We start from the raw sequence: 22206 nt of genomic DNA, 5'->3' as shown, positions 1-22206 counted from the left end.
GAAATAGGCAGGGTGGAGAAACTGAGTGACTATCAGTTCTCATTCCTGTGTAACAAATCAGTCTAAACCTTGGAACTGAAAATAACATTGTGTCCTTCCTCACAACTCTTGTAGGTTGGCTGGGCAGTTCCTCCCCTGCTTGCTCCTGGCCTACTCAACGTGGTTGTGTTCTGCTGGAGGGTGGACTGGGATGGAGGGTGGACTGGGGTGGAGGGTGGACTGGGCTGGAGGGCCCAAGCTGGCCTCTTTTACATGACCAGCATGGTGCTGGCTATGGGCCGGGTGGCCTCAGTTCTCTCAGTGGCCAGTCATCCTCCAGTCGGCAATCTCAGGGTAGCATTCCACAAGGGGGAAGGGGGAAGCTGGAAGACCCCTTCAGGCCTAGCCTTGGAAGTTGCATGTGTTAGTTCGTCCTTGCACTGCTGAAAAGAAATAACTGAGGCTGGGTAATTTAGAAAGAAAGAAGGTTTAACCTGCTCACAGTTCTGCAGGCTGTGCAGGAAGCATAGTGGCTTCTGCTACTGGGGAGGCCTCAGGAAGCTTCCAATCACGGTGGAAGGCAAAGGGGAGCTCACATGCAGGGAGCAGGAGCAAGAGAGAGAGGAGGGGGTTGCTACGCACTTTTAAACAACCAGATCTCACTTACTGTCACCAGATCAGCACCAGGAGGATGGTGCTAAACCATTCATGGGAAACAGCGTCTGCGACTCAGTCACCCCCAGTAGGCTCCACCTCCAACATTAGGGATTGCAGTTTGAAATGAGATTTGGTGGGGACACAGATCCAAACCATATCATGGCATAAGGTCACTTCTGCACATTCTGCTGGTCACAGCGAGCCATAAAGCTGGACAAGTTTCCCAGAGTGGGGAAATGGACTCTTTCTCTTGAGGGAAGAAGTGGCCAAGTCTCATTGTAAAGAGACCGTGCACAGAAGCAGGAGGATCCATTGCAGCCATCTTTGCAAACATTCTTCTGTATTGCCCCTAGGCAAGTGATTTAACATCTCTGAGCCTCAGTTTATGCATCTGTAAAGTGGGTGTCCCTACCTCATAGCTCTGCAGGTTATAAATTACACACTTAAAGTGCTGCCACAGTGCTCGGAACAATAAAAGTTAGCATTTCTTCTTCTTCTTGCTGATGTCTTAGATTGTATAAGGAAACTAAGGCAGGATCCACAGCAAGTTTATCTCCAGCCCTCTGGGGGCCCATGCCAGGGCTCTTCCCCCTGCTTTCCAGAGGCCCTGCCTGTCTGGGCCGCCGTCTGTCTGAGTGGAGGCCCAGGGCCTGGGTCCTGGGTCCTGGGTGGTTTTCCAGTCCTCCAGCCTGTCTGATCTTGCAGTCTTACCTCCCTTGTCTCCTGATGGCCATGCCTGACTGTCTGCCTTGGATTAATAACTTATTTATGATATGGAATAAAAGCCAGACATCACCTCACTGTGGCTCCCCCAGAGCAGAGCCGGCCTCCCATTCCAGCGAGGGCTGGTTTTGTTTTTCTTCCTCTATGTCTTCAGGCACTGGCTGGAGGGAGGGTGGCCTGGGGCTCAGCCGGCTGGTAAGAGTGATGGGGGCTGTGCTTGCCTCTCCTTCTGCCTCCCAGCCCCAGGGTGGTACAGGCCCAGGGTGGGCTCTCAGTGAGGGCCCAGGAGATTCCACATCCCCAGGCACTGCAGTAGAAAGTTCCCAAACCGTCCACCAGGCCCAGCATTCCATTTGCAGCGCGTGGGGATTGCCCCGCTTTCATTGCCCTAAAAACAACAGTGATGATATTTACATGCTGCCTCATCCTTAGCAGCACTAAGGAGCTCCGTGTCAACAGAAGCTCAGGCGCCTGCAGAGACCCTTGTGTTATGAAAATCTGCGTGGATCCCAGCTCAGCGTAATTTCCACCAGTCAACCTGACTTTGGCCTGGGCTGGAGATGGCTGTGGCTGGAAGAGGCTTTGGGGGCCTCTAGCTCCCTCTTCATTTTCCAGCAGAGGAAGCCAAGGCTTGGTGGAGGGCGGGGGAAGGAGATCCAGGGTCATGTAGCAGCAGGTGAGTGTCAGGTGTCAGGGCCCATGGGGTCCAGGGTTCTTGACTCCCAGGCAATGTTCTACCGCAGTTCAAGGCAGCCTCTCCTGTCGGTGGAAAGACCACGTGTATGTGAACAGAGACTCCAGGTCGTAAACTGTGTGCTGTCCCGTGATATGGTAGCCGTGGCAACAACTTCAGAATGATGAATTGTAAAAGTGATTGGTCTAATGGTGGTGGGGGGTGGAGAGGCCTGGGGGTACTGAGCGGAGGTGTTTATGAGGCGCCCACTGTGAGGGGGAGGGCTGCTCAGCTTCTGCGTGTCCTTGTCTTCCCTGAAACTGGGAGGCCAACTAAGAAAAACAGATGTCAATGGCCCAGTTAGTGGGATTTGATGCTCAAACGGAACCTTCTGGTGTTTCTCAGACTCAAGTCACCAGTGCTGCTGTTTTATCCATTTTCAAAATATTGGAGGGAGAGCGGACTGCTGTTATGTACACATTACTTGTCATGGAACATTTAAAAACCCTGCAGTCTAATTTTCTTCTGCTTTCAGTAATATAGCTGATGGGGCAGAAGAACAGGCCCCTTTTTGGAGAAATGTCTGAGTTAAGATCATTTGTTAGGACGAGGTTGTTCTGAATTCAAACTCTGTTGCCAGCGGGTGGCTGAAGGCCTTCGTCAGCATTTGCTTTTAAGCCAGCCACATATTTACACCTTTGGTCTGTCCAGAAACAGCCTGCCACTTTCTCCTCCAAGCCACTCCCGCCCCCCAGGCAGAGGTTCAGAGCTACCCCACGAGGCTGGCAGGGGCCCACACTCTATGAGTTAGCTCCTCCAGACCAAAGAGGCCTGTGTTCCACAGCCTGGCCGACCGCTGGCCGGCGATCGTGCCTTTGAGCCTTTGCCACTTCATAATTCATAGTCCCCAGTAGGGAGATGCTAGGTAAAAGACGCCATCGCCTAATCCACGGCCACAATTGTGGGGAGGCAGATCTCTCACAAGGGTGGTATACACAAGGTAGTTTGTTTTAACACCTGTAACTAAGGATGCTTGTTTGGCATGGCTTCGTTCCAAAGTCAGTTGCATGGCACGAACCAGTTCATCCTCCTGAAGCTCATGTCTAGAAGAGGGACAGAGCTATGTGGATGAGAATAGAGCATCTGCCAAGAGCCACTGCCACGAAGCACAGAGGAGGGAGCAGTGATGGGTGGCATTTGAGCTGGGTGGGAGGGGCATTCCCCGTGGGGTGCACAGTAGGGCGAAGGCACGGAGGCCTGTGGGAACACGTGTGGCTCTGGTACCACACAGGTCCTGTTTGGCTCGGTGTGGGGATTTTTGTTGCTGGTAATTCTAAAAGGGAAACAAACAGCATAATAAGAATAACCAGCACTGGGGTGGTGTGAGCCACCTCCTGTCTCTCCTGGACGATGGCCCTCACCTCCCTGAGCTCCCTTGCCCCTGCAGTCTGTTCACCAACAGCACCCGGGCAGTCTTGTGCAATACGAGTCCTCCATGGTGCACGGCACTCCTCCAGGAGAAGGCAGCCCGGCCCTGTCATTGCTCCTCCTCACTGCCCTCCCTGAGGGGAACATTCCTCCCCAGGGACTGCCAGGGCCTGCCCCTCAGACCCCTCAGACTTTCACTCAAATGTCACCTTCAGGGTGGCGCCCTCCCTGGCAACTTTATTCTCAGTTTCAAGCTCCAGGCCTCTCTCTTCTCCATGGCGCCTTCCTCTTGGTGTGTCGTATATTTCTAGTTATTTCCCGCCTGTCTCCACCCTGCAGTAGAATGTTAGCTCCACGCAAAGAGGAATTTTTGGCTGCGTCCTCAGCACCTAGAGCAGGGCCTTCTCAGTTCTTATATGAAGAATGAATGAGTGAATATGTGATGTTTCAGGCAAGGCTTTAGGAGAAACAAGTTACAGAAACATGTGAAGGCAGGGGGTCTGGAGAAGGGGGTCTGGAGGTGGCTGCAGTGTAGACACCTTTTTTTTTTTGAGATGGATTCTCACTCTGTCACCCATTGCACTGGAGTGCAATGGCACCATGTCAGCTCACTGCAACTACTGTCTCCTGGGTTCAAGCAATTCTCCTGCCTCAGCCTCCCTAGTAGCTGGGATTATGGGCGCCCACCACCACGCCCTGATAATTTTTGTATTTTTTAGTAGAGATGGGGTTTCACCATGTTGGCCAGGCTGGTCTTGAACTCCTGACCTCAGATGATCCACCCGCCTCGGCCTCCCAAAGTGCTGGGATTACAGGCGTGAGCCACCGTAACTGGCCTGCAGTGTGGGCATTTGTGTTGCTAGTGCCTGGCAGGTGAACTGTCAGAGTGCAGCGAAATCTGGAGCCTGTGCTAGCGGTGATGGTCCCTGGGCAGGAATAAGGACAGTACCGTGCCACCTGTCTGGGGTCTTCTGGCCATCGTGCTTCGTCTGCTCCTTCTGCCCTTTGCAGAGGAGACCGACCAGTGATACCTGAGGGGTCACTGTGTCATCAGGAGCCACTTGTGTGGCTAGAGCTAGGTGGGCATTCTCCCATGCTCACCTGCATTGAAGCCATGCCTCCCAGATGAGCACAGCTTCAGCAATCCACTGGGCCAGGCTACTGGGGGCTCATTTGGAGGGGAGGCCTGGCTGGGACAGTGACCTATAGGGCCCTCTCTTGGGTCTGCTCTCCACTGCCAAGGGTGCAGCACCTTTCCTGGTGTAGCTTACCGTCAGCTGGTGTGTGTCTGAGTGGCAGGGTTCAGTCTGCAGGGCCTCCATGCAGGGTGCTGCTCCTCCGTTCAGGGCCTGGAAGCCATATCGCCTGCTGACACTGGAGGGCTGCTTCCTGTCTCCTCATCCTGGAGACACAGCTGCTGCCAGGACTCAGGGCCAAGCAGGGGCCAGGCAGAGGTTCCTCGCTGAGCTTGGTGGGCTATGGTGGTGACAGAGCGGAAGCCTCTGAGCTGTGTGGCTCCTGGGCAATGGGGAATGGAATCTGGGGGTGGCTGCTGGCCTGGCAAGGTCTGCCCTGAGTCTGACTGGGCTCTAGAGTGAGAGATTTGCAACAAAAGGCAGCCTTTGGGCCAGGACACCTACCTGTTGATGGAGGAAGGGGTGTAGAAATAAAAAGTGACTACCCCTCCTTTAAGAACTTCAAGCTTTTGGCTTGGCACAGTGGCTCACGCCTGTAATCCTAGCAGTTTGGGAGGCTGAGGCAGGAGGATCACTTGAGGTCAGGAGTTTAAGACCAGCCTGGCCAACATGGTGAAAAGCTGTCTCCACTAAAAATATAAAAAGTTAGCTGGGTGTAGATGCGTGTCTGTAGTCCCAGCTACTCGGGAAGCTGAGGTGGGAGAATCACTTGAACCCAGGAGGCAGAGGTTGCAGTGAGCAGAGCTTGCGCCACTGCACCACAGCCTGGGTGACAGAGTAAGAACCTGTTAGAAAAAAAACAAAAAACTTCAAGCTTTTGATGATCTGAGCAGCTCTGTTCTCCAAGGTGCTGGAGGACAGAGCCAGTCATCACCTTCATGACCAACATCTGCACAGAGGGACGACTAATAACTGTCCTCACTCTCTGCACTATGGACACCCCAGCTTGGATGGTCGTGAAGGCATTGACCGGTCCTTGGCCACTCAGCAGATCACAGCTGCTCCCTCTACCTCCCAGGCTTCCCCTACCCTGGATCACTTGTGGTGTGGATAGGCCTTGGTCATGAAGGCGTGCAGTAACCCAGCCGGCTGGGCTCCCCGGCTTCCCTCTCAGGGAACCTACTCATTGTATGCTTGTTTCCTCTCTTTCTTGCCCATTTCCGGTGTTGGGATGAACACCCCTGTGCTGCTATTGCTCTCTTTATGAAACATGGATGGCCACTCAAATGTCCCTTTTCATGCCATTCCACTGTTTGGAAGCCTCCAGGGTTTGGATGAATGGTTCTCAGCCCTGGATGCACATCCGAATCACCTGGCAGCTTTGAGAACGCACTGACTCCCGAGCCCCACTCATTGGGTTTTGGTTTCATTGGTCTGGGAGGTCTCCGTAGTTTTGTAAATTTCTCCAGGCGATGTGAATGACTGTCTAGGGGTAAGAACTGCTGCCGTTGCCTCCTGGAAAGCCTACTGTGTATCCAGTCAGTAGCTGGGGTCAGGTCTTTCGGGGCCAGAAGAGGCAGGTGGAGGAGGGAAGGAAAGGAAAAGACCACCTGCTGTGAACCCGGCTCCAGGAGGGGCATTTCCCTTATTTCATCTTCCCATCCACTCTTTGGTTTCAGATGTGGAAACTGAGGCTGAGAGAGGGCTGGTGCCGCACAGCTGGGAAGGGCCCTGCTGGGATGGAACCCCAGGTGTTTCCCTCCCCAGCAAAGCCTCTACTCTACTTTGCAGGGAAGTTGTATGACAGAAAAGGGGGGATATGTTATGTTTATGTTTGTTTCCCTTTTTTAAAACTTTGTTTACGGAATGGGAGTTGATCATGTGTTCATTGTGGCAGGCACACACTCTGTGCAGAATAGGCGTGCCTTTTGAGATAAGGACATCATAGGAAAGTTAGAAAATACCTAAAGTTTAAAGAGAAAGAAATTGCCTACAATCTCACCACCTAGAGACAAATCCCTAACAGCTGGGTATGTTTCTGCCCAACCTTTTGTCTGCAGGCCTTCTTTTTCACCTTGAAAATCATCCTCTACCAGTCCCTTTTTGGGGTACTTTTCCACTTATGAAGTTCAACCACTGGTATTTTTATTTTTTCTTGAGGATTTCTTTCCACTTACAGGTAGGAGATCTGGGCATGTGTGTTAGTCCATTTTTATGTTGCTATAAATAAACCCCTGGGGCTGGGCAATTTATAAAGAAGAATTTTAGTTGGCTTGTGATTCTGCAGGCTGTACAAGCACGGCTCCAGCACCTGCTTCTGGTGAGGGCCTCAAGAAGTTTACAATCACGGTGGGAGGGAAGGGGAGCTGGCATACCACACGGTGACATTGGGAGCAAGAGAGATGGGGGAGGTGCCACACACTTTAGGCAAGCAGATCTCGTGTGAACTGAGGAAGAACTCACTTACCACCAAAGAGATGGTGCCAAATTATTTATGAGGGATCTGGCCCCGATGATCCAATCACCTCCAACCAGACACCTCCCCTGACATTGGAAATTACACTTCAACATGAGACTTGGAGGGGACAAATATCCAAACCAGCATGTCAAAGCCAGGCCATAGCGGAGCCAGGAGCGACACACAAACCCTCCTATGGTTCCAAAATGTCACCCTTAAGCCCTGAACCCGCAGGCTCCCTTCCTGAACCACTGAGTCTTGCAGGCATGCTTCAAAGTGACAGTGGTGATCACGAGACTCACGGCAGCAGATGCAAACACTAACATGGCCGTTGTGGCATTTTCAGGACCATCCTAGGTGCCTTATGTATATCACTTTCTCAGAGCAGCCCTACAAGATGTTTGTGGTTATAATCCTATAGCACAATGATGTTAAGTAAGTTTCCCAGGATTACATGGTCTGAGAGTGTTACAGCCAGCATTTGAACTCAGGAACTCTCTGGCTCTAGGGTCTCTGCATTTACCCATGCACCCACCACATTGCTTCTCCGCTGAGAAAGACTTTCACACAAATGCACTGGGCTCAGCAAGACCTCAGTAGCCTTTCACCTAGCACCTCCCAGGGTGTGGGGCCTGCAGAGGTCACGACCTTGGGAACCGCTTCCAAGTGGTCATCCCAGATAACTGTCTCCAGCTGGTGGAGGCACTCTGCTTCCTGGTGTTTCTTCGAGCCTTTGGCTTGTGGTGGCAGCTCCGATGCTGCTGGTACGGGGCGTCGTGCAGATGTACGTGGCAGAGCGTGCCAGTTGTGGACAAGCCTGGCAGCTTTCAGCTCCATCCTCCAAAAGCTCCTTCTTCCTGCCTGTCCCCAAGGCTGCAGCTCGGTCTGAATCAGCTTTCAGACTTTCTTTGGATTGGGCCGAGGACCTGGCAGCCCAGCCTCCAGCAGAGCTCCTGTGGCTTGGGGCTTCTACATCAGGTTTGAATTAGATGAAATCTCAGCGTCGGCAGGCTTTCATCCCAGTCTCGCCGACTCCCGCTTCCGTGGTAGCAGGCAGCCTGCGTGCCGCATGTGTGTCGTCTCTGCACGAGTGTCTGCTGGACCGTCTGTCGTCTGTGTGAATCATCCCTTTGTGTGCCTTCTCTGTGCTTGTGTGTTATCTCTGTCCATGTTTCTCACCTCCATTTTTGCATGTTATTTTTTAAATTAATAACTTCATTGAGATGTAATTCACATACCATGCAATTCACCGATTTAAAGTGTGCTATTCAATGGTTTTAAAAATTATATTCACAGAGATCTGCAAACATCACCGCAGTCAACTGTAGACCATTTTCATCACCTAAAAAAAAGACAATGTGGCCTTTGGCTGTTCACCCCCTAATCCCACATTACCCTAGTCCTTGGCAGTGACAAATCTACTTTCTATCATCTCTGTGTATTTGCCTATTCTGTTTGTATGAAGACACTTCATACAAACGGAATCATGTGATATGTGACTTTTGTGTCTGGCTTTTTTCACTTGGAATATTTTCAAGGTTCATCCATCTTGTAGCATATACCAGCACTTCATTCCTTTCTACGGCCAAATAATATTTCATTGTGTGGCTAGATAGGTATTGTTTGGCCATTTATCCATTGGCAGGCATTTGACTTGTTTCCCTCTTTTGACTGTTAGGAATAATGCTACGAACAACGTTTTCTGTGTGGGCATATGTTTTCTTTCTCTTGGGTGCTTACTCTTGGGGAGTGGAATTGCTGGATCATGTGGTAACGCTGTTTAATCATTGGAGGAGTATTGCCAGACTGTCTTCAAAGTGGCTGCACTATTTAACATTCCCACCAATGTGTGCGGGTTCCAGTTTCTCCACGTCCTTGCCAAGACTGGTTATCTGACTTTTTGATTCAAGCCGTCCTATTTCCTTGTGGTTTGGATTTGCATTTCCCTGATGACTGATGATATTGAACATCTTTTCATGTGCTTACTGCCATTTGTAACTCTTTCTTGGGGAAATGTCTGTTTAGATCTTTTGCCCACTTTAAAACTGGGTTGTCTTTTAATGATTGTGTTGTAAGAGTTCTTTATATGTTCCAGAAACAAGTCCTTTATCAAGAGAGGAGCGACCGGCCTCTCATGTCTTTTTGCAACCCCCGCCTCAGCCCCATGAAGCCTAGCAAGCAGTGAGTGCTTCATAAAGACTTAAGGACATGTTGAGAAAGGAAGAGATTTGGGTCACTTTGAAGAGTCCCTGCGGGAGCCATAGTTCCCGAGTATGGGGGTGTGAGGGGTGTGGCTGCCTCTCTTACCTGCCATGAATCAGAGCCAACAGCCCCGATGACCCATTAGAGGGTCTGGCCCCTGCAGGTTATGTGGGGTGTTGCTTTCAGCTGAACTGACTGACGGAACCACCAGGGTTGGGGGACTCAACCCAACCTAGATCACTGAGCCTGTTCCTCCTCCTTGATTTTGGGGTTGAGCAACTGGGAGAAAGGCTGTGTCATTTACTGAGATGGGGAACACCAGGGGAGGAGTGGGTCTGAAAGTCGAGCCCAGAGTTCTGCTTTAAAGTTTGAGATGCCCAGTGGAGATCCAGTCTCTATCAAGGAGGGTGTTAAATAATCATAAGGGAATTCCAGGAGGAGCCAGGGCTGGGGATATAATTTGGAAGTCATTTGCAGTCATGCGGTACCTAAAGCCATGGAATGGGGGAGGTGTCCAGGGAAAGCTGATGACTGGAGGAGCTGTGTGAGACCAGGACAAAGAAGCCATTGCTGGGCATGGCCATGTGGCAGTCACAGGTGAGCACTTTCCAGGAAGTGGTGGCTCTAGAAGGCCACTTGCAGTGGGTAGAGGAGAAGCCAGGGGGCATGGAGGCAGTGAGTGTAGACAACATTTTCTGCTGTGGAGGGAAGCAGTGACATGGACAATCACTGGGCAGGGATGGGAGGTAGGGAGTTCCAAAGATGGGGGACGCTGAAGTGTACTTGGATGTGGATAGGAATGGTCTTACACAAAGGGAGAGCATGATGAAGCTGGAGAGGGGGTGCTAACTGCAGGGGCTGGGTCCTCAAGGAGGTGATAGAGAGATGATCCTGAGCACAGAGTGTGGGGGTGGGGCACATCCAGCCACAGAAGAGGAGAGGGGCCCAGCTGTGGGAGGATGGTGCCCAACAGGGTGGTGGGAGCCTTGGAGTATGAGACGGGTGGGGCAGTGTTGGGGTTCTGAGCCATTTGGGAGAGCTGGGACACACCTCCCAGGGAAGGTATCTCAGAAGCGGCCACAGGAAAGGGAGTCTAGCCTAGCTGAGAGTGGCCAGACTTGTGCACTGGAGAATTTCCATTCGGGGGAATTGGACAGGGGCCTATGGGTATGTGGCTGAATTGGATGTAATCAATGATTCTTTGTTTTAGTTTTATTGTATGAAGACCCTTTCATACAATAAATTATGGGTGGAAAATACCTTATGGGTGGAAAATCAATATTGCTGTTAGTCTTAACAGGAAAGTGCAATAGAACCCCAGCTTCATGCTCATGTGAAGTGAGCTGCTGATTTCAAGTGAGACCAGTAGGCACCTGTGTGCCCATGTGGAGTAGGTGGATGGTTGGGCTGAACCAGGGTTGAGAAGCTTCCCTGGGACAGCAGGGTAGAGGGGAAAAGGGTGAGATTGTACGGGTGTTTGCAAGAGAATTATTGTGCATCTAGACCTAGATGTCCAAGGTGGTGAGAAGGGAAGTGAGGACATAGGGATCACACCTTGGAGGTCCTGATGAAGTTTAACCATAGCCAGAGCCAAGCGCTCAGGTTAGGTGAGCAAGGCAGTGGGGGAAGGGAAGGAGCCGCCTGCAGTCAAGGTTTCTGGGTTGTAGCAGCCCATGTGGTCTAGCCAAGGAATGTGGCTGGCTGTGGTGGGGACCAGTACATGCAGATGCAGCTGGCCCTGCTGAGGAATCTGGTGGAAGCCGTTTCTGATCCTTGCGTGTATCACCCCAGCATCCAGTTGCTGGGTTTTTCTTTTGTTTCCTACAGTGGAACAGTTTCAGGCTGGATTTGCTGGAAGCCTAGAACCTGAGACAGCACAGCTGACCAAGGGTTGTCTGTGGAAGTAAAGCCCTTGTCATGGAAGCTCCAGAACAAGTTCAGGCCAGAGAATGCACTCTACTTGGGAGGTGGTGGGATGACTGGCTGAGAGGTGGCCTGCTCTGCTACCTTCTCTTTTGGAGAAGCGCTAGATAGGCCAGCCTTGGAAGGAGAAAGGAGAGGCAGTCCGGCCCACCCCTCAGCTGGCTTCACTGGAGCTACCATATTGAAATGGCACTTCTGGTCATTTGGCAAAGGTAGGCTGGTCCAAGTGGCAGCACGGGGGCTCAGGATTCCCCTTTCCCAGGGCCTGCAGCTGTCCGCTGAGAGCCAGGCTACTTGCTCCTGTCTGGACCCCAGGCCAGGTCCTTGCTCATTGTCTCTGTACCTGGCACAGATGGAGCCCTGCCTGCGCCCGACATGCTTCCCGGTCCTTGGGGATCTCTTCTGTGCTCCCCCTGGAGATCTCTTTGTTGGCTTTGGGTACCCTTGCCTCCCGGTTTACATGGACATACATACAATTTGACAATAGATGTGCTTTTATGTACACTTGTACACATATGTATTGATTTTAAAATAATTTGGCTTTAATTACCTGCTATAATATTTGGGACTCATCCTGATAGTAGACAGCTATCAGTGACCCACTGAACTTGCTCAGTTATAGTTCACAGCAGGACAAAAGGTGATTTCTTTTTCTTTCTTTTCTTTTTTTTTTTGAGACAGAATTTCACCCTTATCGCCCAGGCTGGAGTGCAATGGTGTGATCTTGGCTCACCACACCTCCGCCCCCTGGGTTCAAGTGATTCTCCTGCCTCAGGCTCCCGAGTAGCTGGGATTACAGGCATGGGCCACCACACCCGGCTAATTTTGTATTTTTAGTAGAGACGGGCTTTCTTCATGTTGGTCAGACTGGTCTCGAACCCCTGACCTCGTGTGATTCGCCCACCTCAGCCTCCCAAAGTGCTGGGATTACAGGTGTGAGCCACTGCGCCTGGCTGACACAAAGTGATTTCTAAGCCACCACTCACTGCCCCAGTTGCCAAGTGACCATGTTGTCTTTGGGTGTCCTGGACTTACACCTGAACTTGGAGGCTTCCCCTGAGGGGAACCCATATTGGAAAACCTGTTAACATGGTCTGGAGGCCTCTGGATGAGGAGGCAGCCGAATGTGTCACCTTTGCAACCAAAACGATGTTATGTTGGAAAATTCACAGTCCTTCCCATCTTTCACCTCTACCCCCACCACCGTTCAGCCACACACCTCCCAGGAAGGCACCTCAGAAGCAGCCACATGAAAGGGAGTTTAGGCCAGCTAAGAGTGGCTAGACTTGTGCACTGGAGAATTTCCATTTGAGGAAACTGGGAAAGGGCCTATGGGTATGTGGCTCAATTAAATGTAATCAATGATTCTTTGTTTTAGTTTTATTGTGTGAAGAACCTTTCTAGTGCATATTTCCTACTTATTTATTGTTAGTTAAAGAATAAGTTATGGGTGGAAGGTCAATACGGCTGACATTTATTTTCCATCTTACCAGAATTTATTTCTCCTTTTTTTCTTGATTTTTTATACAGAAATTTGATTTCATTTTAGCACTTTAAAATTAGCCGCCACTTTTCAGAAATATAAACATACCATAAATTGGGAGATGGGAGTACTTGAGTGAGGAGGCAGAGGGCCAGAAGGTTCTCACTGCCAGCCTGTCTACCCTGCGTGGTGCCTGACTTCCTGGCCAGGGCAGAGATTCAAGGGAACTTGGGCCAAACCTCTCATTGTGCAGGCAGGGAAACCGAGGTCTGAGGGGAAAGAACTGGGCCCAACTTGCCTCCTGGTCTGGTGGCCAGGCCGTCCTTTCTGTCTTATCTGTCTAGGAGGAGAGTCTCTGAGGCCCAGGGGGTGCCCAGACCTAGATGACAGCTGCCCGTCAAGGGCTGGGGAGGATGCCCACAATGGGACAAGGACAGTGTCTGGGGAGGTTCCACCCTCATCCCTGAGGGGGTGCTGATGGGATCTATAATCGCAAAGAAATTTACAAATTTATTTCTAGGGCTGCATAGGACAGGGGCTTGGGTCTGGCTCCTTTGTCCTAAACAGTTAACTGCGATGGGGAAAGACAGATCCTTTAACCCTTTCCTGGGGAGAGGCCTGAGGGTGTGTATAGGGTCCACTGCCACCTTGGGTGCCAGAAATAGGGTCCAGCCCTACAGGGTTCTGTGAGCTGCTCCTGGCTGGTGTGGAGATGAGAAATTGTAGAAATAAAAGACATAAGACACAGAGATAGAGAAAAGAGAGTTTGGGCCCAGGGGTCCACTGCTACCCAGATAGCAGAGACCAGCAGTGGCCTCGAAGGCCAGGACACTCTCACTTTTATTGAGTTGCAAATCTGGGGGCAGGGTAGATAGGGCGTGGCAGTGATAGGGTCAAGCACATCACCTGTCATTCAGGTAGGGGCTGAGGAATTTCTGGCACCTAAAGCTAGGTAAGGAGCATAATGCATCAGCACTTTTTCCATACTTATCAAGAACGAACGAAAACATTGAGATTTACATTACTATTACTGATGATCTTTTCTAAGGAAAAAGGAACCAGGTGCAGAAGCAGAACATGAGAGTAGACATGGAAGCACCGCATCACACTGAGACAGTTAAGCCCCCGGATGTCTGTAGGTTTACCTGACAGCCGTCAGGCCTTACCACAAGAGCTTGGAGAAGCAGAGTTTTCTCCAGACTTCCCCAGGAAGGAGATGCCTTGGCCATTTTGGTCATCTCCTTCCCTAGCTGGCAAAACAGCGGGCGCTTTCAGAGCACTGGTGCTGCCGCACAGCCGAGGCGCCCTCCAGCAGCCCTTATGCGGGCGTGACAGAGGGCTTAGAGCGTCTTGCCTTAGTGCCATTCATTTCACAATGTCACCCTAGGTTCACACTTCTGACCTGAGAGGCATTAGTAGAAGAATTAAGATCACCTATGAATAACTAAGATCACATATGAATAACTAATAACTACTATGGTATATTTCTAGTTACTTTCTTCTTCATTATTTATATGGAAATAGGCTGAGGCCTTTTGCTCCTGCCTCAGTGGCGCTTATAGGATCTCCCCACTACAGGTGTGGAGGCTGGATCAGACCAAGGGTCCTGGGGTTCCCCTTCTGCTGAGAATAGTGAGGATATGATGAGGATGGTCCGTATAGGGGAAAGAATCCCTTTAGGCTGGAGGGCACTCCCCTGCGGAGTGGGAGAGACTGTTTCTTTTATGGGCAGTACCCTGCCCTCCCTTCTCATATCCTTGGTGAGAGGTGGGCTGGCCTCCATGGGAGGGTTTTGCCCAGAGGTGGAGAGTTGGAGAATGAGTGTCCTTGCTCTGCAAGTCATACCAGAGGCCCAGGGATTTGCAGGTGGTACTAGGAAAGCAAGATTTTCTTGTTCCAAGTGACCTCAGAGGGCAGAAGCAGGCCCAGGGGATGACCCCAGCTAATATAGTATTGTGGTTAAGAGTGATGATACTTACTTGCTGGGTGACTTTGGGCCAGTTACTTAACCCTTGTGAACCTCTATTTTCTCATCCATGAAATGGGTGAGAAATATATATATTTCTAACATTAGTGCCTACCTTATAGGGCTATAAAGATGAAATAAGATAATATATAAAAATATGAGTGGCAGGTACTGTTATTAATAACAGTGACATGAAGACTATTTATAAAGGATGGAAGGTAGGGAAGTGTGTTCACGCTCAATACAATGTTAGGAGTGTCCCTACACAGAATCTGTTACATCTTGAGGGAGGGAGTTCTCTGTCACTGGAGGCAACCAAGTAAAAGCTAGAGGTCTTCTAACTGGGGATGTTGTCAAAGTATAATGCCTCAGACTGGGATGGGCACGATGATCTTGAAAGGTCTGTGGTCCATGATTGTGGGCCAGAAGGAAGGGGTGGGCTGGAAGGCAGTGGCTTCCTTCTGGAAGCTGTATCCCTCCTATGAGACACTGGGCCCTGGAGGCCATGTGGAGTCACTGGGCTGTGGGGCAGGGAATGCCAGGCTTGAAGGATCCTTTGGGCCTTGACCAGGTGCCTGGTGTGTGGGAGGGGCTGAGCAGAGCCTTCTGCTTCCTGGTCTGGAGAGTTTGCCTCTGCTAGGCAGCTTGAGAGGTGTGATGCCCCGAGACAGCAGAGGCTACTGCCCTCGGCCAGCCAGGTCTGTGTGCCCATGGCCTGGATGGAGCAGTAGCCTCTGACTTTTGCTGTCTCTTGCTTGCTTGTTCCAGCGACTGGAACAGTCCCCCTGGGTATCAGACACAGGTGCAAAAAGTGGGATGGGGTGAATCGTGCGGGGCTTGGCTGAGAGTTCATCACAGGCCCTCATGGCAGCAGAGCTGTGGACACACCCTTGGAGGTGTGTCCCTGGCCTGAAGCCACCAGCTGGAAGACCGGACTCCCGTACAGGGTTCTGCAGGCAGACAGTGGCAGAGGCCCTTGGATTTGGCCACCACTTATTGTCCAGGTTCAGGCTCTACCTCTGTCCATGAGCCTGAATGCCCTGGTCCCCTCCCCACTGTCTTGCCTGCCTTTCTACCCTCACCCGGGGGTCCTTCCCCTCTACCTGGTATGCTCTTTCCTTCTTGGATCGGTTTCTTTTGCACCCTAACAATTTCTCCGTTCTTCTGCCTGCTGTGGAAATCTGGACTGACCTTCCCTGGGTGACCATGTGACTCAGCTTGGACCAACCACAGCCCTCCCTTGGACTATGCAGATGGGACTCTGAAGGGAGAATCTCCTGGTGGAGAGTGGAGGTGTGTGTGCAAGGACAGGGGACATACAGCCTGTCTGGGAGGATGAAGCTGGTGCAGGGGGAGCTGAGGGGAGGGGTGGCAAGAGTGTTGGGTCTCTCACTTCCAGGCGTAGCTCCTGCCTCAGTGTGTCCTGGGGCCAGGACCTTCCCTTTCAGGCCAAGGGGTTCGAGTTGAATTGCTAATCCTTGCAACTAGGAGCCTGATGGATAGTCATCCTTCAGTACCCACAGATGGCACGTCCTTTGGGACATGTGACACCCCTCCATACCACCGGGCAGGACATTGGCTACCTTCGGCTCCTAGGCCTTAGTTTTCTGTCTCTCCCTGCCCATAGCAGGCACACAGTAGGTGCAGAGTCAAAGTGCTCTGCATGAGTGAATGTGTGCTTGGTATAAGTTTGACGTTGACATTTTAACAAGCACACCAGAACTTCTGCAGACAATTGAGTCTTACCTGATAAAATGGCTACAGGGAAGCCTTGAATTTGTTCCAATAATGCCGTTTTTCCTTGGAACATTTCTTGGCCTCCTGATTAGGCCTGTTTATGAAGCACAGAAGGCAACCGTCTTCGTTTGGCTCCAAAATGATGTTTTCTGTTTGATCCACAGAAACAGCTAGAAGGGGCACAGAGAAGGTTGACTGCTCTGGGGGGTTAGTGGTGGGTGTTCAGTTGGACTTGGAGGGGGCTCCTAAGATGCAGCCTCAGAACGGGAGGAGGTGGGAAAATGGGTGCAATTGAGTTGTGCTGTCACTGGAGTTCCAATTCAGATGGAGAAGATCCAATGAATTTATAAAAACGCTTCTTTCCTCCACTGCCTTGTATTCACAGCTGCATTCCCAGGCCTTGGTATGTCGTAGGCACTCAATAGATACTTGTTGAACAAGTGAAGGAATTCAACAAATATTTATTTGCTAAAAAATGCCTACTGTTTTCCATCCACTGCGGTAGGTGGGCTGCTCTTACTACTTTGTAGGTTGACGTGGTGTGCGTGCGTGTGTGTGTGTGCACGTGTGCATATGCAGACACACACTAGCCACATCTAGTTGTATATTTCATTGGCCCCTGTGATGACTGCCATGACTGGGGACTAATAACACATTTGCTGGTTTGCCAACATCTTTTTTTAAAAATTTTATTTCCAAGGCCAGCACCTGATTTTTTTTTTAAGGGAATATTTGATGTAGGGAAACATTAGATTAAAAACACACACTCCTGGCTCATTTATTGTGAATGAGCATTAGCTTCCCTCCTCCCCGCCCCCACCCCCACCCTGCCATGTGCATGCCTATGGGCTTTCAACCTGAAATAACAGCGCTTTGTATTGGAGTCTGGGAAACAGCACCCTCCTTAGGGATAATAAGCCTTTGCCCCTAGGATTTTCCTTCTGCCTCTAGGGAAAGCCAAATGCCTGTGATGTGCTTCGGGCTGGAGTGCAGTGCCTTGGTGTGGTGTTTGTGTGAGGGCCTTGTGGGAGTGGCTTTTGTGCCTCTGTTTTTTGTAAGTAATGGAAGCTTTGGTGTAATGAAATTTTATGTAGAGCCCCATGGATAGACAGCACAGTAAGAGTGGATCCACTTTGCTGAAATGGAGGGTGGGGCCCTTTGCTCAGCTTTCCTACCACCTCCTCCCACTCCCCTGCCAGGGCGTCCTAGAACATCCTGGAACCCCAGGGCTCCTCAAAGCCCTGGAGGAAGAGCCTGCACGCATGCAGGGTCACACACGTGAATTCACAGATGCTCGCCTGTCTGCGTGTACTGTGTGTTCATGCCTGTTCTCTCTCTCTTTACCTCTGCTTGCTGTCCCTGGTTCAGGCGGGCCTCATCCGCACAGACAGCACCGACTTCTTCATTGAGCCTCTGGAGCGGGGCCAGCAGGAGAAGGAGGCCAGCGGGAGGACACATGTGGTGTACCGCCGGGAGGCCATCCAGCAGGAGTGGGCAGAGCCTCATGGGGACCTGCACAATGAAGGTAGGCTCCGGGCAGGAGCCCGTGCGCTGCTTCTCTCCCTACCTCTGGAGTGTTTTCTGGTAACTTCTGTCCTTAAGCTGTCCATTCCTGGCCTCAGTCTTCTCATCTGTAAAATGGGACTGGATCACATAGACCTGCTGTGCTGGCAGAGAAACCCCATTACGTTCTAGGAGCTGTTGTAATTGGCTGGAGCTAGGGGCCAGAGGAGCCACTTGTGTCTTGAACTGTGGTCCCTGGAACTCCAGAGGTCTCTGAGAAGCTCACTATTGCTTCTCATGGCTATTTCTGAGCCAAGACAGAAAGTAGAATGCCTGCAGTGAGTTCTTCCCTTGCAAAATCAACTCAACCCTGTGGGAGCCACAGGAAGTTATTAGGGCACTGCAGGGTGGCTGCCTGGTGTCAGGGCATCATGGTCAGCTGTACATCCTGTAGACCGTTTGACTCAAGTCTGTCTACTGTGTGACCCTAGGCAAGGTACCTAAGATCTCTGAGCCCTCCTGTTCCTCATCAGTAAAGCGAGATGATCCATGTCTACCTGTAAATGTTATATATAATGGTGATGGCGTCTATGAAAATCCCAGTATGGGGCTTGGCACGTAGTAGGTGCTGGATAAATGGCAGCTCTCCTTACGGTATTATTAAGAGTAACTGCTGACATGTTAGGGTGGGAGCACCCTGAGGGAAGGGGCATCCCTGCGCCCAGGTAACCAGCACAGGAGCCTACACAACAGGAGCACTCAAGACTTATGGTTGAGTGAATTGAACTGTGGATGTGACAGGTGCTGGTCCTGGGCCCCTGGTCAACTTCCCAGTGTCACGAAGCTCCTTTGGCCAAGAGGAGATGAGGAAGCTCACATGCTTTCAACCTGAAATAACCGCGCTTCGTATTGAATGAAATTTGGCTTCATCCAGATTTTCACTGTGGGTGAAATCTGGTTATGACTGGGCCATATCCTTGTGCCAGCTCTCTGTGGGACCGACCTGGCATGAGAAATGCCTGGAAACCAGTTGTCCCCACAGACAGTGCATCCTTTGAAGCTCCACTTGCTCTCCAGGTGTCACTCATAAGGAGCCAGAGGATTCTGCAGGCCTAAGGTGGGGAGGGCAGGGCTGGCGGAACCTTTGAGCACTGGTGTGGATTTCAGGGTACCCTTCCCTCCACCAGGGCCGGCAAGAGGGATGAGTCTTCCTTGGGCTCCATTTTTTTAGCCCAATTCTGAATCCAAAGACTATAAGGCCCATCTTTTAGGAAGAGATGCTGGGAAGTCCAGCTGCAGAGCTGTGAGCCTGGAACCAGCACATCACCAGCCACCATGGTGGGCAGCTGGGAAGCTGAGACCACTGAGCACATGGAGCTGGAGTTCAGACCCAAAGAAACGTGGCCGTGACTCTCCCCCAACACCAGGATCCTGGGCTGGAATTTCAGTGGGGCCAGGACCTGGTCCATCTATGGGCCTTCCTTAGAAACACCAGCGGCAGGAGAAGACTTTCTTGGAAACCTGTGACTTGTACTTTTATTTGAAGACCAGTCGTGGGTCTGAGCCCAGTGTGGGGAGAAGCATTTCTAGGCGTGCCTGTCTCCATGTCACAGGCTTGATTGAAGCCAGAGGCTTCAGCTTGGCTCTTTGTATCTAGTTTTTGGCACATAGAGGTGCCTTGGAGGCCTGGCCAGATGCTCAGAGCCTGTCTAGCAGCTGGCTAAAGGCTTTTGGGGAAACTCTCTCAGGCTGGGGACCTCCGCATCTTCACCTGTCCTCATCATGCACAGGTGTCCCTGCCCTTGGTTCCTCAGACCTGGGAGTCTCCTGGGTCTGTTCACTTCTCCCACCCAGGCCGGGGGTCCTGGAGGACAGAGGCCAAGTCTCTGTCTCAGTGTCACTCACAGCAGCAGGCCTGTCCTTGCAGGGAGGAGGGCAGGGGAGGCATCAGAGACTCCGCTACATGGGTTTGCTCACTGGGCTGAGGCTGTGGAGGGGATTCTAGCCTCCTGCTCCACTGTAAGGAGTCTCAGGTGTACCATGAACCTGGGGTGGAGGGGATAATTCCTCTTGGCACTCAGTAAGACCTCAGCTGCTGCTTCCTGAAAAGGGTACGTGTGGGCTCACACACTCACACCTACCAGGCACTCACACACACTGACACCCACGCCCACAAACACACACCCATGCACCCACGTTCACCCTTACTGCACAAACCCATGCACCCACACTCACACATCGACACACCCCATACACTCATGCTCACGCACTGATGCAGACACACTCACAAACACACCCATACACCCACAGTCAAACACTGACACATACCCACCCACATTCACACACCTACATACACACATACAGACCCCTCTACACACATATACTCTCACAATCCCACATCCACCCATGCTGACAGACACCCCACATACACACACACTCCACACACTTGCACACTCAAACACAATCACATCCACACACTGTCACATACACACACATTCGTGATGAGCCCCAAAGAAGAGTTAGGTGATTCTTTCCCAAGGGTCTGGTGAGAAATTGAACCCTTCAGAGTCCAGGGGCAGGAATTCCCAGTGCTGGGCCACCAGGCTTGAGCTGGCCCTCACCCCTCAGGCCTGCCTTGGCCCCTGAGGCTGTGCCCTGGATGTTCTCCTGCTCCTAATGCTTCCCTCTCCTATTCTACCTATGGTCCTACTCTCTGGAACCTCGTTCCCACCCCCGGTTCCCTCCTGAGGACATGAATGGGGATGTGCTCCTGCGGTCAGAGCTCTGGCTCTCTGTGGGGCTGCCCATGCCAGGACTGCCCATGCCAGGACTGCCCATGCCAGGGCTGCCAGCCGGGCTGGGGCTCAGAGCTGCTGCTGCTTTACAAACGATTGAGATAAAATTCACCATTTGAACTATTTTGAGGCATACAATTTGGTGGTTTTTTTTTGGAGACGAAGTCTTGCTCTGTTGCCTAGGCTGGAGTGCAGCGGTGCCATCTCAGCTCATTGTAACCTCCATCTCCTGGGTTCAAGCAGTTCTCCTACCTCAGCCTCCTGAGTAGCTACAGGTGCATGCCACCATGCCCAGCTAATTTTTGCATTTTTTTTTTAGTAGAGACGGGGTTTCACCATGATGGCCAGGCTGGTTTTGAACTCCTGACCTCAGGTGATCTGCCCACTTTGGCCTCCCAAAGTGCTGGTATTGCAGGCATGAGCCACCACACCGTGCTGGGTTTTTAAAACTATGTTCACAATGCTGTGCAACCATCACCTTCATCTAATTCCAGAACATTTCCATCAGTTAGTTGTAGTCACTCCTGTTTCCCCCCTGTCCAACACCCCCTGGCAACCACTAATCTACTTTCTATCTTTCTAAATAGGATTTGCCTATTCAGCACATGTCATAGAATGAAATCATACAGTATGCCGCCTTTTGTGCCTGGCTTCTTTCATTTAGCATGTTTTCAAGGCTCACCCATGGCTTCACTCTTTCTTATGACAGAGCACTCACTATTCCAGTGTCTGGACATGCCACATTTGTTTATCCATTCACCTGGTGGACACTGGAGTTGTTTCTGTCTTTTGGCTACTATGAAATGCTGCTGTGAACATTCATGTGCAAGTTTCTATGGGAACATACATTTTCAAATCTCTTGAGTACATACTTAGCAGTGGAATGACTGGGTCACATGGCACCTCTAGGTTTAACTTTCAACTGTTTTTTCAAAGCAGCTGCACTATTTTACATTGGCTTGGGGCTTCTTGGGTGGCTCAAGGCAGCCTCCCAGTGTCTGGCGGGCCCTGCTCCACTCTGAGGGTTGTCTGCTCCTGTCATCCTGAAGGATGAGGGACCTACAGAAGTGGGTATGGCTGAAGCCCCTTGCAGCATCCAAGGCTAATGCTGGCTGGTCCTCCCCAATTTCCCAGAAAGTCTGCAGAGAGAATTATGGCTGCGCCTGATAGAGTGTGCTCATGGCTGGGGGAGGCCTGAGTTTACATTCTGGGCTGTTGTCATGAAGCTGCTGTGTGACCTAGGGTGAGTGGGGTAACCTCTCCAGCCTTCCTGTGACAGACCTGGCAGGGAGGGTTCTGAGGGGTCAAGGGCGGGCCCCCACTCACAGTGTCATTTGTGGCTGATTTTGTGCTTCAGTAGCGGAATCGAATAGTTGTGACAGAGACTGAATGACCCACAGAGCCTAAAATATTTATCTGGTCCTTCACAGAAAAAGTTTACTAACTCTTGGATTATATGATACAAGTTTTTTTTTTTTTTGAGACGGAGCTTCGCTCTCGTTACCCAGGCTGGAGTGCAATGGCGCGATCTCGGCTCACCGCA

The 22206-nt window shown here is 51.2% G+C and overlaps 1 protein-coding gene across 6 annotated transcripts in view; it reads left to right on the top strand.

Moving 5' to 3' along the window:
- ADAMTS14 (ADAM metallopeptidase with thrombospondin type 1 motif 14) overlaps positions 1-22206 on the top strand; it is a 130122-nt gene that overhangs the window by 55544 nt on the left and 52372 nt on the right. For all 6 annotated transcript variants that reach the window (XM_017548859.2, XM_017548857.2, XM_017548856.2 and 3 more), the window contains exon 3: positions 17734-17890. In XM_017548859.2, coding sequence (XP_017404348.1) covers positions 17734-17890 — 157 coding nt within the window. The remainder of the gene's footprint in view (positions 1-17733; positions 17891-22206) is intronic.

Source organism: Cebus imitator, unplaced genomic scaffold (assembly GCF_001604975.1).
Source record: "Cebus imitator isolate Cc_AM_T3 unplaced genomic scaffold, Cebus_imitator-1.0 Scaffold215, whole genome shotgun sequence".
Classification (NCBI taxonomy): domain Eukaryota; kingdom Metazoa; phylum Chordata; class Mammalia; order Primates; family Cebidae; genus Cebus; species Cebus imitator.
This window is presented reverse-complemented; position numbering and strand designations above follow the sequence as displayed.